The sequence below is a fragment of the Falco biarmicus genome, chromosome 6 (genome assembly GCF_023638135.1).
Source record: "Falco biarmicus isolate bFalBia1 chromosome 6, bFalBia1.pri, whole genome shotgun sequence".
Taxonomy (NCBI): Eukaryota; Metazoa; Chordata; class Aves; order Falconiformes; family Falconidae; genus Falco; species Falco biarmicus.
Window position 1 is genome coordinate 22,308,445 of NC_079293.1, and position 19,384 is coordinate 22,327,828.

At 39.1% G+C, this 19,384-nt stretch overlaps 1 protein-coding gene across 4 annotated transcripts in view; it reads right to left on the reverse strand.

The window, feature by feature from the left end:
• The window catches only part of ARHGEF10 (Rho guanine nucleotide exchange factor 10), a 117,139-nt gene that overhangs the window by 75,513 nt on the left and 22,242 nt on the right, over window positions 1-19,384 (reverse strand). For 2 of the 4 annotated variants that reach the window (XM_056343943.1, XM_056343944.1), the window contains exons 3-9: window positions 11,711-11,881; window positions 10,100-10,390; window positions 8,789-8,855; window positions 7,598-7,677; window positions 6,394-6,450; window positions 4,486-4,649; window positions 1,172-1,288 (exon numbers count right to left, since the gene is read on the reverse strand). In XM_056343943.1, coding sequence (XP_056199918.1) covers window positions 1,172-1,288; window positions 4,486-4,649; window positions 6,394-6,450; window positions 7,598-7,677; window positions 8,789-8,855; window positions 10,100-10,390; window positions 11,711-11,881 — 947 coding nt within the window. The remainder of the gene's footprint in view (window positions 1-1,171; window positions 1,289-4,485; window positions 4,650-6,393; window positions 6,451-7,597; window positions 7,678-8,788; window positions 8,856-10,099; window positions 10,391-11,710; window positions 11,882-19,384) is intronic. The other 2 variants (XM_056343945.1, XM_056343946.1) reach the window with 2 other exon arrangements.

A 19,384-nucleotide genomic window follows, 5' to 3' on the forward strand; every position in this document is an offset into this window, starting at 1 on the left:
TTGACCATACCATACAGAATGCTTTTGATAAAAATATCTTTAAAAAGAACACTGTCAAGTAGTTTAGGCTATAAATATAGCCCAAAGTCAAGGGAATATATAGTAAGTACACAGATCCATCAAAGCTCAGATGCGAGCACCTGTACTCTTTCTTGATAAAAATCAGGCCTGGAGAAAAGGACTTACTTCATGACAATATCATATGCAAACCTAAATAGCAAAATGCTTAAGAACCCTTCTGCATCAAATATCTGATCTCAAAGTAGTGTCAGATGCTCAGCTTTACATTATATAACAAATACTACAAACAGGTCATTGATAGTCAGGGTTCTTGCCCATCTTCCAACGTCCCACTAATTTTGCCACAGTATTTCTGACCTAAGGAAATCCCCTAGAATCAGTTCTATATTAACTATATTGTTAAATAAACACTGTTTTTCAGAAAATATTACAATAATTTCATTAATTGAAGAAATAAGTGGATTGAATTAAGAATTGCATAATCTTACAGTACACTACTACAGCAAAAAGAAATGCATGCAAAAAAATAAAAATGAAGTGTTGTTTTGCTAGGAAATGTTTATTAAAAACTGCTCTGTACTTTTCCTTTCCCAAAACATCACCATGGCAAAAATTCCCCACCTACAGTCAGAGCTGTGCTGACATCATCAGTGACATCAGAACACAAACAAAGCTGTCTTGCTGCAATCAGGCAATTTCTTGGTTTGAGCCAAAGCTTTTAGCAAACCCCCAGCCTTTTCATACTGGCTCCATTCAGAATGGAGAGCAGGGAGATTCTGAGTCCCGCAGTTTGATGCTGTGTGACTGGAGAGCCAGGGTCAGGCTAGCCCTGTGGAGCTCGCCTGGGTCTCAAACAGGTGCCGGGGCCAGATGCCTGGCTCACACTCTGGGTAAGGGCACCAGTCAGCAGTGAAGAACAATGCCCTGTCTCATCTTCTGAAATGATTACCATTAAAAATAAGCATGAGAAAGGTTTTTGACAAAGTAATTTTAAGACAAACTGCACAGTAATAATCCAGCACATTTAGAATTCATTTCATACAAATTATTGTCTGCTTTTTCAAGTTATTTTTCAAAGAAAAAGACAACATTGTCTGTGTTGGAAAAGCAATATTTAAATGTAGCTAGTTACAAAAATCAACTACACTACCTTCAGCTCATGTTTTTGCTTTAGTTGCTGAATCTCTACTGCTCCCACAGTGTTTGCCATCAAATCTTTCATCTTTTTTTCATAATGCTCCTTTAAACGCGTTAGGTCATGAGAAAGCTACAGTGTATAAAAAGACATAATCTTTTCAAAAAGCCTGTAGTGCAGACTTCATGCTAAAGTACTCACGTATATCATGCATGCTGCCCCATCTGCCTACTGATACACAGACAACTGAAGGAAAATTATCATTTAAGGAAGCTCCAACCTGACAACTAGACCATCACTCCTGTGCATCGCTGAACTTTCTGAAATTCAGCTAGGTGACTTTCTGCTACACCAGCAACTACGTAAAGAGAGGGGCAAAGCTGCTTAGGCTAAGCTAACTGTGTATTAACTACATTGTGCATATCTCTTATAAACCATATGGAAACAATGCATCAGCTTTAACCACAAGCATCATTCATTGCAGCACAAACCCTAGTGAGTGTATTTCTGACTATCCTTCAAAACAGAGAATCGGAAGAATTCTGAAATTCTGAAGAACCTGTGGAGGTTACTGGCACCTGAAAAGATGGAGACTGACAGTGGCAGCAAGTCAGGTAAGGAGACACTAACAGGGGAGGATGCAGTGTCTTGTAATTTCCAAGTGCATCTGTCATAGCCTTATTGTATGGCTATGGGCATAACCATCTTGTACATAAATATATCCATTTGCAAGGTAAGGAAACTATCGCAGAGAAATGCTTTGGGATACTAATGAACATTTGTTAAACATTTTGAGCAAGCCAGATGAAACAGTTTAAATGTAACCAGAAAAAAAAAAAAAAAAAAAAGAAGAAGAAAATGTTTGGTGCACCCTACAATAGAAGTCCAATGCAAAACCCCTTAGCTGGATGTCAACAGTTATTTGGCAAGAGATAAAAGCATCAGAAAAGAGAAGGCCTACTGAGTTAAAAACAAAGGGACAGGTCCAGGATTTAGCTCCACTAGGCTGGGTCAGGATGTGATTACTTCCAACATGATGTTTCTGGCATTACAACAGTATAATTAAGAACAGCATCTGGTTCGTAGACTAGAAATATTTAATACCACAAACCCCTTCAATCTTAAACAAACAATAATAATAATAATCAAGAGTCATAATGAAAAAGTGACTTCGTGGAAAGTCATACCAGCACTTAAAATTAAAAAACCCACCTCAAACCTTCCCATGCTTTTCTATGCGCACTAAAAATAATAAGCCAAGCAAGGCCCTCACAGTCTCTGAAAGGCTATATATGTTATTATAGCATCCACCACAAGACCTGAGAAGGGAGAATTAGTGCAAGGAATGGGGACAGAAAAAGGTATAAAGTTGAGTGGTTTCTGCATGTGTTGGAGCGCCAGTGCAGGGAGGGTTGGGATTTTTTTGTATTGTTTGGTTAGGGTATGGGGTTTTTGTTTGGTTGGGTTTTTTATTTCAGCAATCCTAAAGTTTCTGTCTTTCCTCGTTCTCTGCCAAACACCTTCTCTAGTTCCCCAACTTTTCCACCTCCCAGTAACCCATCCAGGTGCAGCAGCCTCTCCATTCACCAGATAATGTGTCCCTGGGCTCCTCACCCCCATGCTCATAAGGCAGTCCTCAAAACCTTTTGTCACAAGCCTGGAAAAGCCAGCTTCAGGGCAGTGCCCCAGAGCACACCGCTCTTGTCCCACCACTCCTCGGTCTCTTGCTCAGACACTTTGTGCCTGATCCTGGCACCATCCCTCTGAACCCACTGCCAACAATTTCCTGTGACAGATCAAAGTATACTTATAAGCACTTAAAAATGGAAACCTTGTTTTGTGCACATGTGTAAATGGATTCCTATGACTACAGCCAAATCTGAAGCTACAGAAAAGAGGAAAAGATATTAAAAAAGAAAAAAAAACCAAACCCAAAAACACAAAACCCAGCAACCATGTTAAGACTCACATGCAACGTCATCTCCGAGTCTCTTCCAAAGTTATTTTAAAAAAAAAAAGAGAAAAAAACCACCCAACCAAAAAAACACCCTCAAGAAATAAACAGCTGCAATAGCTTAAACTTGTTCTAGCCAGGACAAAACCAGAGGATAAGCACTCAGCTTACAAAGTGCTGATTTGGGTACGCTCAGGTCTTGCAATTAATTGCTCACTTCCCAGTTTCCAAAGGGCGGATGTGGGGGGAGAGCAAATAATGTATACTGGAGGGAAACACAGTGAGGCTTTTATTCCTATCAGGGTAAGAAACCTGCAAAATGAAAGTAAGGGTCCCATGGAAGAACACCCTGGCCACTACCCCTACATTCTCCAGCCATGGGGTGCTGGAGCAGCCAACAGAACGCAGCTGTGAAGTGGCTTTTGGGCATCTATCCCTAGCCAGGACACACCAGTCATGAGGATTTTGCAGTGCTCTGGGCACTGAGCCCAGCCCTCCCTGTCCCCCACTGTGCCCTGCACCCCCATCCTCCAAAGCACTCAGAGCAGGGAACTGGCAGTGGGAGGCTGCCCAGGTCCCAGGCAAGATTTCCCTCTCACAGAAGAGGCACGAGTGCAGAAGGAGAGAAGGCAAAGCAGCAAGAGCATGGGAGTCTGGGGCTCCTCCCGATCTGCAATCAGACAGATGCAGCACGGACAGGCACCCATGCCATCAGTGTCTTCCTCCCTCCTGCAGCACAGATGCGGCCAAAGATACTACACTAGAGGCATGTCACAGATGGATCACTTTAATCATGCCACCTCTCTTCTTAATAAATGTACGGGCTTCTCTTTGATCACAAAAAGCTTTCACTCTGGGGGGTGGGGTGGGTGGTGGTGGTGGGGGTCTTAAGCTCAGTCACCTTCTAATAATCAAAGTAATACAGATCTGAGACAGAAAGGTAGGGAACACTGGTGAAAATTTTGTGACTTTTGAGCACCTAAAGCATCCCAAAACTTCAAGTCCTGTCAGGCTTACCCCTATTTGTGCTTCACATTATTTTCCACACTCATTTATCACTTACACTATCCAGCAGCTGCAAAAGAAGAAAAGGTGAGGAACTGCACACAAGCAAAAATAATCTCATTTTTAATCTCACTTTTATCCAATTTCAGGTTTTTTTCCTTTTTCTAAGGAGCTTCTGTTTAATAGTTTCATCTTTTCTTTTCCCTGTTACATTTCGCTGCAGACTGTCACTCCCACACTGATTCATGTCTCCTTTAAAAAGATGCTGTTGGCATTTGAAACTGGATTGAGAAGGGAAATACAGGTGAAAAAGGCAAGTGCTGGAAATCAGAATAACATCAATGGCTGAGCAGCGCTGTGGGATACATACATGTCTCTTGTGGTTGCCTCGCAAAAAGGAGCTGGGAATTCCATTTTTACCCTCAGAATCACTCTGTTCTTCATAGCTTTCAAACTCACTTGAACTCCACCCATACTCCAGCGAGCTGTTTCCACCATCATCACCATTTTCAACATCATCATAAATCATTTCCTCTGCAAGAATTAAACAAAAATTAAAAAGCTACACTGAAATTTGTTTGTTTAAACACTAAAAAACTTGTTCAGGGTGTACTATAACAGAACTATATAGACTTTTATACACACATTTTAAAATGTGAATTAAATCCAATATTTCATTGATCAACAAGATCAGACCAAAGCAGCCACTATGATATTTTATGACTCATCGTTCTTGCAACTCTACCAGTCACTAGCACTCTTGCATATCTGCAGGTTACCTTACACATAATCTAGTCTAAGAGCATGAACTATTAACTTTTTCAAGATATAGAATGCTATTTTGCAAAGGCTGACCAAAATATAACCTGTTAAAGACACGGGTCTTTTTGTTAGCACAGATGTCAAGTACAACAAACACACTCAGAACAGAATGGAAAATTCTTAGTGCCAACTCCGTATCAGGAAACGGGCATCCACTCTACATGAAGCATCGTTTGTCTACTACAAGTAGAGAAGTATGGACACTTCTGCCAGGGATCCCTATTGTCAGAGGTTATAATGCAGTATTTAAAACTGTCTGATATTATATTCACTAAACGAAAGTTGTGCTTTTAATTTTAAGATTGAAGTTTATTTAAATTGAGAAAAATTGTACTTGAAAAGCTGACATATTTTACACATCCATCTAAACCCTAGATTCTGTGATTGAAATACTACATTTTGACCAATAATATTTTAATATGAACAGTAATTAAATCCTTGAGGAATCTCCTCTAACTAGGAATAAGCAAATTTTAAGAATTTTTTTAAACTTCCATGCACATCAAGACTGCTCTTAAAATACACTTACTGAAGAAGACAATTTAGTAGTAATCTAGCACAATGAATGATTTAAGAGAACCATCATATTAAATCAAAATAAGACTTATATAAAAGTCAAACTTCTGCAATGCCACTATGGGGGCAGAATTTACCCAGTGATTTGGTGAATGTATCTTGTCCATGTGCTAATGTAGACTGAACTCTTACTGTGACTTTTTTGGAATAGTTGTATCTTCCTGACAAAATATACAATTAATAAACTTCAAGACCATGAACATACAAAGATGAAGTTTCCCTCACTACCTATTTTCTCAGAACCTTACAATGTCTTTGGGGACAAATGGAAAGTCAAAATTTTAAGTAACATCTTCAGGGTTAAGCTGTAAATTCTGATTGAGATGCTCAGTAGAGCTTTGCTCCACATCCCATACCCCTCCCCAGCTCAGCCTCCTGGCCTTGGTGTACGTGTCCTAAATGAGCAGTGACAGTGCAAAGATGTCCCTGCCCAGAGCAACACAGTCCACTGAGGGACCTTCCAGTAGGAAACACTTTCAAGTCATGAAAGTAACATAACACTTACAAATTTTAAAAAATACATAAATCTCAGTAATAATTTGTAAAACACCTCACTTGAACACCACTACAGACAAGAAATGAAAATGTTATAGCTTTAAAGATAAATGCGGTTTTCACACAAGAGAGCTTAAGTATTTTCTTGAATCATTAACAACTTCAGTATCAAACACCTACAGCCCTCAGAGTCGTGACAAGTAGATGCAAGTCTTCCAAGAGTTAGTTTAAATCTGAACTTTGTTAGACCTACTGATTATTGACACAATATTAATTCCATTTACATATATTTTAGGTACTTAATAAATATATCCATCCAGTATACATGCACATAATTCCATAATACATTGCTTTTAACATGGACTGTATTACAAAGACCTCAAACCTGGTTCAGAGTCTGAATTTTCTCTTGGCACATCATCGTAAATTACTTCATCTGGGTCTAAAAGCAAAACAGAAACAAAACCAACAACAAAAAAAAAACAAATTAGGAAATCCCTAAAATTTGAATGGGAATAACAGTGTTTAAGAGGCATTTCAACCATTAATAACAGCTCTAGCTTTTGGTCAGCCCCGAAGTGGTCAGGCAGTTGGACTGGATGGTCACTGTAGGTCCCTTCTAACTGAAATACTCTATTCTATTCTAAAGAATTTTGCTTATATTGGCATATAGGAATATGATGGAAATATAATTCATTCTCCACTAGCATTTTGCTAGTACATCTAATCATCAGTCACATAATAAAATAATGCACAAAATCAGTAGAAGGTATTTGTGAAATTTCACACAGTTTTATCTGCATTGGTTATGGTGACCTTTGGTAGCCTGAAAACAAATCCACTTCAGCAGCCAACATTTCTCTCTCCTTTTTACAGCATTACATTATGTTCTGTGTTTGTTGAGGGCTGCTCATTGCTTTAGTAAATGGCCATAGAGAAGTTGTAATACACATTTTTAACAAGAACCACAGCTAAATAATGTAATGATCATTATAGTACATTAAGGAGCAGAATGAGGATGCAAATTCTTGTCACTTCAAGTGACACATAAAACAAACCTTCAGTCCAGTGGGAATAGCTGAGAACAGGCAGGATAACCTGTCCTCAAACCACAGGGTCTCTCTTCTGGTTTGAAATGCAGCTGTCAGCCAAAAGCACACACCAGGAAAAAGTGGCAATTCCTTCCCTTCCACCTTCTCCAAGAACTTATTTGCCAATTACGGCATGAGAAGAACAATTTCATACACAGCCACAGAGCAGACTCTGAACTGGAGCAAGTTTCCACTACACACATATCGATGGAGCCATATGATTTTCTTAAGGCAGTGACAAATGATTCCACAGACTCCAACAAGCACTCCATGGAAAAGTGAATGCTCGTTTTATTCTAAAATACACAATTTTATTATACTGTTGAATGTTTTAACCGGTATAACAAGGTTCTGGAACATATCTGAAAAAATACAATAAAAGTGAACATGGACATTCCTATAAAATATACATGTGCATATAGTTACACACATACTGTTGATCACAACTTAAAATGGACCTTCTTCTATAGTTGTACTTGGGTGCTCACTGCTACTTACTTTCCATCCATGCTGTATTTGCAGGATCTGCAACCCACTTGGCCAGCGCATCATCCTCTCTCTTGTCCTGGTTATCTTCACTTGAAAAAAAGGCCATAAAATAAAGGCATTAAAAGCTACACCACAATGTTTTTAAATAACTGTGAAGACAAGACAATAAATATCTTGCTGCCTTTCAGTTCCTACTCCATGGCTGCTGATTACTCAAAAATGCTGCTTCAGTATATAATTAGGAGATTAATAAACTATTCTATTTAACTGTCTGACAACTTGTGTCAAGAAATTGAAAACGCTTCCCTTCCAATCTCAAGAAGTATTTTGCTTTTGAGCTCTTCAACCAGAATACAGAAAATTCTTAGAAAGCAGTGAAGTAAGTGCTGCTATTTCCCTGTAAATAAGACTAAAGACGTTCTGGGGTACATCAGAAGCCACTGGGCTTGACAAGTCTGTTATCCTTTGGTTGGTGCTGGTGAGGCCAAACCTGCAGCAGCTTGTCCAGTTTTGGCTTCCCAACACTCCCTTTCCTAGGGACATGTGGAAAAATTGAAACTATCTCTAGGGAGATGTGGAGCAATTAAAGTCAGGGACTAAAGCACATGGCCTACAAGGAAAAAGCTGGAAGACACGGAACTTGTTTAGTTCAGTAGAAAGGATGCTACAGGGTGATCAAATAGGTGAAAGAGAGCACAGAAGTGATGGAGTTGGGGTGTTTTTTTAGTTGTTTCCATTTGTGTTGGGGCTGGTTTTTTAAGCGCCAGATGATACACAAAGAGGAATGGTAAACAAACTGCACATTGGAAGATTTGGTTTGGACATCAGGGGAAAAAAAAAATAGAAATCACCGAAGGGTAGTACAGCAGAGAAGACTGCCCAGGAAAGCTGCAGCGTCGCCATCTAATGACATGTTAGCAGTGGTCCTGCTGAAAGCAACAGGCTACACTACAAGCACTCCAGTAGCCTGTTGCTAACAATGCTATAACTTTATAGAAATTACACCTAATTCCTTCCAAAATGTCATGCATGGTTATATATATGAGACCTCAACCAGTGTTGATTTTGGTACACAAACAGAGTTAGAAGTTAAGAAAATAAAAATAAACATGGAAGCTTCACAAAAGAAAAATAGAATATTTATCAAATGTAGGAATTAAGGTTTTGTAGATCATTAAAACATGCTGAACTAGCAATCACCTATTTTGAGGCTCCTCTGCGTTTACAGAATTATGATGACATTCTTCAGTTGCTGACTGTGTACCTGCTAATTAGAAAAAAAATATGGTTACAAAAATGCTTGGAATAAAATATCAGTGTGTTTCAAATGGTACATTTTAGCATAAGAAAGTGATTTTACTAGTTCACTGCTATGAATAATCTACTTCTAAACTACTTTTATTCTTAACCATGTCTACAAAAACTTACAAATTCCTTCACACTATCCATTTCTGCAAATGAAAGACTTCAGAGACACAGCAATTTGGTATAAAAGCTAAGAGGAAATTACAGTGTCTGATGCATTTAATTCTAATCTCTCAAACATAGTCCTCTACAGGTAACAGCCACCACACAAACATTTGTTTTACTTGACAGTATTCCTAAGGGTGGTATACAGCAAAGGCTGCAAACAAACCATATCACAGTCCATAGAATTATAATAGAATAGCTGCCTACCTAAAGAATAGTCTATTCAAAATACAAGAAAGAAAAAAGGGTAAGATATGGGGAGCTTTCTGTTCCTCCTGCTCTCTTGACATTAAGCTGTCAGCTTTGCCAATTCTGGTTACAAAATGAGGATTGTTCCTGTTTCTGTAATAATCCATGGTTATTTCCCTTTCAGGTTTCCTCTTCTGTCTTAAAATTGTACTAAAGGAGAAACAGAATTCATCAAATCATCAAAGAAAAAAAATTCCACAGCAACTCTAAATCCACTAAGACTGGAAAATAAACAGAATGGTGTGTAGAAAAGGTAAAAGGGACAGGAGCTCTGCCAGGACCTAGATAAAGCAAGATAAGGTATGTAAAGAAACCATTTGTCTTGAACACTGAACTATGGCTCTAGAAATTATTTTGTGACATTAAAAGGGAATTGGCATCAACCATTCTTAATGGCATGATATGACAGAAGTCTTCCCTTGTACTGTATGTTGTAATACAGTGGCAGCAAAACAAAGGTCAAGCAACACTAACTTAAAGAATGGGTTGAAAAAGAACTGATTGTGTACTTTCGTTTTTTCTTAGGCATCTTTACTTAGGTATCTCAATCCCACTATGGGAAGCAGAGTCCTGTAAGATTTTTTTATTATTTTTTTTTTAATAAACTGACATTTTCTTCCAAATCTGGCAAGAAATTTTAGTTCATACTGTAGGATAGTGTTCTTTTTCTATTTTGACACAAAATCTCTCACATATGTCCAGACTGAGTGCTACACAGGCATTTACAAAACAGCACAGGTACCTGAACTTAAACAAGGATTCCCCTTCAAATAATGTGCATAAATACAGTACCTTCTTCATCTACAGAAACACTGCGTATTATGACAGGACTGGAGTATGCTGGCAGTATCAAAGGTAAATTAGATGGCACAGCATAGCCACAGGGGACAGGAACAGAATATCCACCGGACAAGTTTGGACTTGCACATTCATCTTGAGGACTTGGTTCTGGTGACGAGGATGGATCCTTGTCTTGGATCGGTGAAATATTTATAACTGAGTAGGGATTTACTTTGGCTGGCGTGCCTTCTGCAGCAGGTTCTGATGTTTGTGGCTTCTCACCGTTTTCTAAATTATCAGCCCCTGAGATATAAAACAAAAAAAATAACATTTTGTTTTTCATACCTGTTCAAGCTGCCTAGTAGTGCTCTTTGCAAATATCCTAAACACCGATACGATCCTTACTTTACAAAGTTGCTTGGGATCTATGACTCTCAGAATTGCCACACAGTAGCGCTATCCTCCCCATTTTATAGACAAGAAATGCAACAGCAGCAAAAGAAGCCGAGTTACAAGGATGCCTATGGAAAAAGAACGACTGGATTCCAAATTCTGAAGAGTAAGATTTCTGACAAGTAGCCAGGGTCCTCTTTTGCTTGTCATAAGCACACGGTTCAGAACAGGCTTAAACCCTAAAGGTTAAAATGTGGATTCTAGATGGATTTGGATCTTATAAACACAAATGCAAGAAACATTTTAGGAATAGCCACGCAGAGAGAAGTTGACTGAAGGAACACTCCTCAAATAACAGTCCTGAAAATGCAATGTTAAGAAAATGAGAAAGAAAATAACTTTCCAAGTATTGCTCTTTGGAAATCAATTATTTTCTGTTACACAAAGTTCCTGCTATTACTTGAGGCAAGCTGAGGTACAGCAGAGCCAAGGGCCCCTCTGGAGCAATCTGTAGAACTGCATCCCAAGTGATCAGAAGTTTTTGAGCTGTTAGTACAATTCCACAAAAGGGTGAGTGAGCAATAGACTTTCAAGGAAAGATGGTGTTTAAGTTCCAAGCTGCACAGTCACCTGAAGAGGTACCTCTTTTTAATTGCCATTAGCACAATGACTTTGCTTACAAAAGGATATTGGATCAAAGTCAGCAAAATCAGCTATTGTCCATTTGAGCAGAATACAGCAATTTACAGACCACATCTCAGCACTGGGAACACCTACATGCATTGTAACAAAGGTTTTAATGTTTAATAAAATAACACTTCTGTTTATGAGTAAAATTCACACATTCAGACTCCATTTATTTTTATGCATGTCCTCTTAAGGTCAGCAACCAGCAAACTTAGCTGTGAAAGCAGCTTATTTCAAGGCATCTACACACCATTAGAGCTGCAAGGGCATGAAGTTTTCCTACAACGTGGAACTGTGACTGAAACAAATCCATTGGTTTGGATGTCACACTTGGATGGGAAACCTCACAGGAGTTACATATGATGGTCATTTGCCTTGTCGAATCTAATCTACCATCAGTGTAACTGGCAGGAATATTTAAAACACTTGTATGGTATTTCCATGGAAAACTCTTTTTGTAAGTATCTTTATTGCATGGTATCTTCCTGTAGTCAGTCTTGACTATTTAGCCTAGCTGAGGCACAGCCCAACAGGCTGACTTACCTGTGGCATTAGCCTCTTGGTGCTCTGTGTTATTTCCAGGACCAGGTGGCAGTGGCACAAGGGCTTGCCTGTCTGCTTCAGGTATCTCATCTCCACTGTCAAAGTCAAACTGTTCTCCCTCATCCTCCTCTTCATCATTCACACCCGTGGCTTTTGGTTCATGCTCTAGAACTGTACAGAAAGACACACTTCTGATTATTTGCTTTTAATAATGATTTCATGGGACCAGTAAGTGTTCCACATTATGAATGAAGCTTATACAATGAACCCTCAGATTCTGAGGTTACTGGAACTGAACAAAAGCTCCTTGACTTGCTAATAACTTAATGCAGTTTTCAAAAAATCCTTTAGTGTGAACAATGTATCTACTTGGAAAGCAATTAAAAAGTGATAATGCAAATACCCTTGCTTTTCTCATAATGAAACCAAAACACTTCCAGGAAAACACTTAAGTAGCCAGTTTTTAAATAAGAAAAGTTCACAGAATAATTTATTTGTACAGGGACTTTGGGACTTTTTAACTTCAAGTCATTTTTCCTAACCCAAACTTGTAAGTGTACTCCTTAACAGTGTCAAAATGCCAGTGATGGTAGTAACTTTCTTCACACACACCATGAGAGACCAGCAGATTGGTTTTCCTACTCCATTCTGAGAGTTTTAAACTAATGACCTTATGTAACATGCTATTAGCCCTATTGCCACACACTGTGCACTTTGGTGGAGGTGGGCAGGTTGACTTTTCAGTTCTTACCTTTGAAGAAGCAGAAGCTGCAATAATTACACCCTAATCGCTGAATCACAGAATGGTCAGGGTTGGAAGGGACCTCTGGAGATCATCTAGCCCAAACCACTGCTAAAGCAGATTCAACCAGAGCAGGTTGCACAGGATCATGTCTGGGAGGGTTTTGATATTTGTGTAAGATATTTGCATATGTTGATAAGAACCCCTCAGTTCTTCTCCAGGCTAAACAGTCCCAGCTCTCCCAGCTTTTCCTAGTAAGGGAGATGCTCCAGTCCCCTCATCATCTTTGTAGCCCTCCGCTGGACCCTTTCCAGTAGTTCCCTGTCTTCTCTTGAGCTGGGGAACTCAGAATTGGGCACAGTAATAATATGGGTAGGAAATGGGAGCTTGGGGTTGTTTCTGTCTTTGCTTGTGAAGACCCTGCAGCATAGATTGGGCACCATACACAGGGCTAGGGAGGGGCAGCAGGAAGAAGTGCTGGGCAGTCTCCCTCCATGCTATTGTTATTACTGCAGGAGCCTGGAGAACCCACAAATATTTAACCCTCCTCACTGCCTTACCTACGGCTGGTTTTGCTGTGTGTTCACATCACAAGAAGCCTGCCCACAGCATCCAAAGCTTCTGTCAGAGACACTGCACAGAGAAGGCATAGCCAGAGCAGCTGCAGAGAGATTCCCAAATCTGCCAGCCTCCTCCCTGTTTCCAGAAGCCTTCACTGCAACTCCCCAAAACAAAAGGGCTTTACCCTTCTCCCCAGACCTGCCTTAGCTGCTCTCTCACCTTCTGTAGAAGAAACTCTTATCAGAGGTCATCTTGAAGGCAGAAATGTCGTCTGTGGAAATTTTTTTGCCCAGCTGACCTTCATCCCAAGCTCTTCCCCAAACCCATGATCGTTAACTTTTACAAAGGTGTTCAATATCATATTTAAAATGTTATGAAAACCCCACATAACTATAGCATAAGAATATATACTAAAATAGTTAAATATGTAAATACACCATTACACTATAAAAATATATGTTCAGTTGATAAGGTTTCCCCTGTCCCCTCTTCAGGTAACACAGTATGAAAAAAAAAAAAAAATCTTGCAAGGGCAATTGGATCTCCTGAGTCATGATGATATTATCAGGTTTTCTACCATCCAGGACATGTTTTGTATCTTTATGATAAAACCCACACAAACTACAGCTCTAGGCTGCTTAGATTGTCATGGTAATCAGCATTCCTGCCAAGGCTTCTGTTTCTTCAGGCAGGCTGAGCCAGCATATTTTATCACAGCCACAAATAACAAGATCTTTCATGCAGCCTCTCTGCAAGAGAAAAAATGAACTAATTGCAAAAATAGTAAGGAACAAAAAAGGAGTTATCCTGCATTTATTGCCTTGGTTTATGGTTGAGGCAGCAGGACATTTAATTTTGATGTTTATCCTTCTGTACAAAGTCAACCTTTGGATTAAGGCTTTTCATTTTTGCTTTTCTCCATTAGCAATGTTTATTTTTTTCCTGAAAGATGCAAAAAATCCTGCAGGACTCTTCCAAGTAATTCAGGACAATCACAGCATTCTTCCCAATTCAACATCCATCTCACTAGATTGTACTACTAGCTGCTTGACAGTAATGGGGAAAGGAAAGAAAAGGGTGGTGGTAGTATTTTATTTCTGGGTTTTTCTCAGTTTCTTTATGTTTTCAGTATGTCTGTGTACTTCAAATTTGGAAAACACAGACTTGTGAAATACTAAGTAGAGTGGGTTTTGTGATTACCAGCCTGTGAAATGTTGGTTAGTCACACAGGCTAGGCAGATAAGTAGACAGCAGTCACAAGCAGGTAACAGCCACAAAACCACAGCTTTTCACATACATGCACTGCTATCTGCCACTGCTCACACTGTACTATATAAGTGAACCACAGTAGCAACAACCTCAAATACATAAAGTAGTTCTGTCGGCACTTTGTATGGTGGGTGGAAGGGAAAGACAAGGTTACTGGAACGAGCTGATCATTTCTGCAGGATTAGGACACCCAGGAAACTGGGGCATTGCTAGAGCAAGGCTCAGCTCAGATATATGAACCCACACACTCACTGGAGGTGAATTCTAGACGCTGGCAAAAGAAAAATTATACATGTTTACAAAACGTTCGAGCCATGCAGGGAAACATCTTGGGAACAGCAGGCATCTCTGAGTTTTTGAGGCTGCTAGGTTAGGGAGCTTCTGGATCCAAATACTTCCTTAGGGCGTATAAAGGTAACTTAGGTATCAGATGCCTGATAATGCTCCACTCTAGCACTTTCACACTGATGCAATTCCCCAGGCACTCAAGTCCAGCACAGTGCCATTTGTCAGAGACAGACAAGACCTGCCACTGGCAAAAAAAGGTAATTTGAGACACTAAAAGCAAAAGGAATGACTCAGGACCCAGGAGCAAAACCTGGTCAACCAATGCACAATTCCTCTTCAACATGCCTCCTCGTTCCCCCTACAAAAGCAACCAACCCATATTTTATGATTGTGGGAAGAAATCTTAAAACAGGAATTGGTTTTCTCAACTCAGGTTAAAAAAAAAAGCAGTTGCAAATGCTTAAGGGAAATTCTTGCATTTCTAAAAGCTTCTATTTGGAGTTTTAAAGCATGAAAAAAACCCTGTTATAATGGGAAAAAAAATTGTCTTCAAGTTAAATTAAGTGTGAAAGTGTGAATTTAGGATTAGAAAAAGGAATATATAGTCTCATAATTGTTAGCAGAACACATGGATTTATGACTTTTTCCTGTGTTATTTGATGAAATTACTTTTTTCTTCAGCTTACTTAACAAACAAGTTAACTTAGGCTGTGTTTCAGAGACCTGATGGGACATAAGCAATTTTCAAGAATTTTTGGTTACTCTGCCAATTGCAAAGCATTCTTGGCACCATCTGTTTTCCCATTCATTTCCCTTAAATTCTTTATAGTTCAATGTAATACAACTAAAGAGTTAAGAGTTACATTAATTTGAAAGCTGAGATCAAGCTAGTGAAGCTTCATTAATAGTTTTCTTCAACAGTTTATTTTAGAGATATAGAAGTAAGACAAAATAGCTCTGCATATATAATCAAGTGCACTTTGGAGACAGTGCAAACGCCGGGGGGGGGGGGGGGGGGGGGGTGGTAAGTACCTCAAAACTCTGACCTCCCTTGCAATTCTCTAAATCAATAGATGATCCTGAAGAATTCAACTGAGCTTCTTCCATAGAAAACCATGATAAAGGAAGGAACCAACCAGACCCCAAGCAGGAATATCTTAGCAGTCCAGAGCACAGTATCAACAAACCTGGAAGCCCTAGACAGACACATTGCCATCAAGAAATATTCATATTTTATGTAATGTTTGAAAGATATCTTTAGAATTTGAAGTAAGGCTTCTGTGTAATTAGGCATGTTATCCTTGCAATCAGTTGTAGTCTTTTTTTTTTTTCAGTTAGCAGGGAACCATGGAACAAAAGAGGCAATGCATCTATTCTATTTGAAAGACTCCATGACAAAGAATTTTCTAAAGACTTCAGGACATGGTAAATCTGTATGTTCTCAGAAGGGAAAACTATTTTTCCTTTCTCCTTCCAATGTATTCACTGAACACCAAATTTTCTCGGTTTTTTTAATGATAAACAATTTTAGTCACTTTTACTATACCACCACCATATACTGACCAATGAAGAAAATAAGTGTACAATGCTTCAGATGGAAAATATCTAATTATTTTTTAGTGAAAAAAAATAAAATAATTGAACCTAAAGCAGACTGTCAGGGGCTGCTTGTTCTTATTCCAATGTGAAGTTTTAGAAGATTTATCTTTTTTACTCATGTATTTTGGATTCAACAAGTCATTCTGGACTGCACAGACCCACTGAATTCCCTAAATGTTTCAACTTTTTTACAAATTCTTCAGTATCTTGAAATACACAAAACTTTTCAGTTAAAAATATTTAAAAGTTTACTATCTCAGAGTATTATTAGGCATTATAAAATTTGATAAATTAAAAAGGTTACAAATAAAAAAAAAATGGCCAGGCATAGCAATCTGAGTCCTTATTAATTAACTTTGATACATTCCAGAGATTTCTCAGGTGAGATAACGCTTGCCTTTTCAGACCCTTATTTCTAAAAATCTGCCCAGCTCCTTATGCAAGTGTACAAAGTACTAGATAGAAACAAGAAACGGAAGTGCACAGATACCAGGAAACAAATGAATTTTTAAAGTTATCGTTACATTTGTAAAACTAACCATTTGGACCCAAACGTACCTTGCTGACTGTGCTCCACAATGAACAGGCTCCCAAGATGTTTGCTTTTTATTTCAGGTGAAATTTCATAGCAGAGGCTTGGTGTTTGTCAGGAAAGTTTGCTTGTGTTTGCCTTATGCTAGGAAACACTCATGCCTGCGAAAGTTCCCCCATTTGTGTAAATGTTTGGGAAACAACAGTTGATTCACATTCAGCAGGAACTTACAGAAAAGATTTTAAGAGACTTGGTCACCACCAGGCAGCCTTTAGTTTCTCCCAGCTTTTTAGCGCTGATTAGACTGCATTCCTACAGCTAGAAAGTAACACAGGATTTTCTACCCACATCTCCCACTTACGACTGCTACTTCTTTAGTACCAGGAGAAAAAACCTGAACGTTCCATATACTTTTGCTCTGGTACCTGATTTGTACATCTCTCTTCTGCCCTTCCCCAAAAGACACCTCTACCAGCACCTGAGCAGGGATCAGGGGTGAGATGTACAGAGTGACTGAGCAGGGCAGGAGGCACCCCATAAGAACGCTGGCTTTTAGGAGCAAGTGCCCCTGCAAACATCACCCTTCGCTGACACTTTCAAGTCACAGCACATTTGCCAGCAGTCAGTGGCACATGCCACAGTAATGCAGGTGGAAAGATTCTATTTTGTTGAAGGAAAGAAACATCTAAAGCAAAACTGTGTATACAAAAAAACACGGGTGACCGCTCCTTCCCATCGGAAGCAGATCTGAGCTAAGGACTTTCATTCCCCTTTCACTTGCAGTTGTGCTAAGCTGGAACTGCAGGAAACCCAGGTCCCCGCAGTACAGGCACGCTGCTAATTACACACAGCTCGTGCACGCTTCCAAAGCATGACCACAGCCTCAGTGCTACAAGTCTCTGTGGAAAAAACCCCCAACAATACTAAACAGTACACATTCATGCAAAAAATGTTTCCAGTGATGGAAACAAAAGCAAAACCACATGAATTAACAGTCTCTCCCTGCAAATAAACAACAAAGAAATAAGTAAAATGCCTCTTTAGTATTTCATAAATACACACATTACTTACTAATTATGTTGTCAAGCATGCACAACAGATACTACTCTTCTGGATAAAAAACAAACTCAACATTAACGATGAAGCTGTCTGCTCAAGTTTCACAGAAAGACTGCCAATAAGAGCATGTCTAATACTATAAAATTTTATTTCTTGAAATAAAGCCCAGATCTGTGGATGTTTGGAAAGATTTACAAATACCAGAAACACCGAACCTTACAAACTACTCAAAACACTAAAAAATTAAGCTTGAAGTTAGCTAAAAATAAAAAGAATCGAGTTGCAAAAAATCACAAGTCTAACATAAAAACATTACCCATGAACTAAGCTGTCCAGAGAGCAGTGGCAGCAACACCAGCAGACCTGTACTCCTTTGCAACACCACAAGATGCTTTTCAGTGCTGGCTATGCTATAATTAGAAATGTTGCTATGTAAAATCTGCATTTTGTGACCAAATACTTTAACTGCATTTATACTCTGCACACTGTTGACACTGGTATTGCCTGCCATGGCCAGAAACATAGACCGAGCCTGGTCCCAAGCAGGTCTTTTCTACCTCAGCACCATATTAGTAGATTCAGCCATTAAAAATTCATCAAGAAACGTTGCTGATGTGCAGCAAGTCTGTAAAAGGATATGCTGTTAGGAGAATATGTACCACCATTATTCGGAAATCTGTGTAAGTACCCTGAAATACATCCATCCATATTAAAGGCTATTAGCATTCCATCAGTATCAAAGGAACACACTTAACAGTACCAAGGTCACCAGGCTGAATTAGTATAAATGGCACCAGGCACCTAACATGAGGTACAGCAGTCAAAACACAAAAGCTACTTTGCTGTCTGAGGTGCCCGTTGGTAGAGGTAGGTGCTGATGCTGGCTGTGCAACTGGGCTCAGCCTCAGCTACTGTGCATATGAACTGTCGAACTCACCTACAACGTGCTGCTAAATGGACAATCCACACAGGGAATGGGAAGACCAGAGAGCTTTCATAAAACAGAAATCAAACAGCAGAAGGACTACAAAGTCATTGGGAAAATGTTGGCTAACCATAGGATACAAATGTCACATAAAGAAAAAGGGAAAAGGGAAATCTTCTAAGAAATGCAGTTTTGACTACAGAGCTGCTGTGTTTGTGAGAAAATAACAATTTTTAGTGGAGTTTCCACCAGTGAGAGCAGCTTGGGTTATTCTTTACTTCTCCACTTTTTTTTTTTTTGTAGCAGGTATCATCCATTAATATCTAGTTTTCCAAATAATTACTTTTTACATTGAAGCAATTACTGTTTAATGGTTTGAGGAATATGCATTTCTTTAATACTGTCTGTTTAGTTCTAATTAACATGAAACTGCTGTGTCATCCGGTAATACCTTGGACTGAAAGGATTTGAAGAATAATTATGAGTCCTGTGAAGCAGAAAGTGGCAGAAAGAGACCCTGGAGGCCTAAAGCAGGGAGCATGAGATCCCACTTGTACAGAAAGAAAATGTACAGTTCAGGTACATAAACTGTATATCATACTAAAAAGAGCTGAAATCCACCCAGAGCAAAAGCTTAAGTATCCTAGGTCTTGGATCATGTCTAGAAACATCTTTCTACCAAGCTGACACATTTTGGAT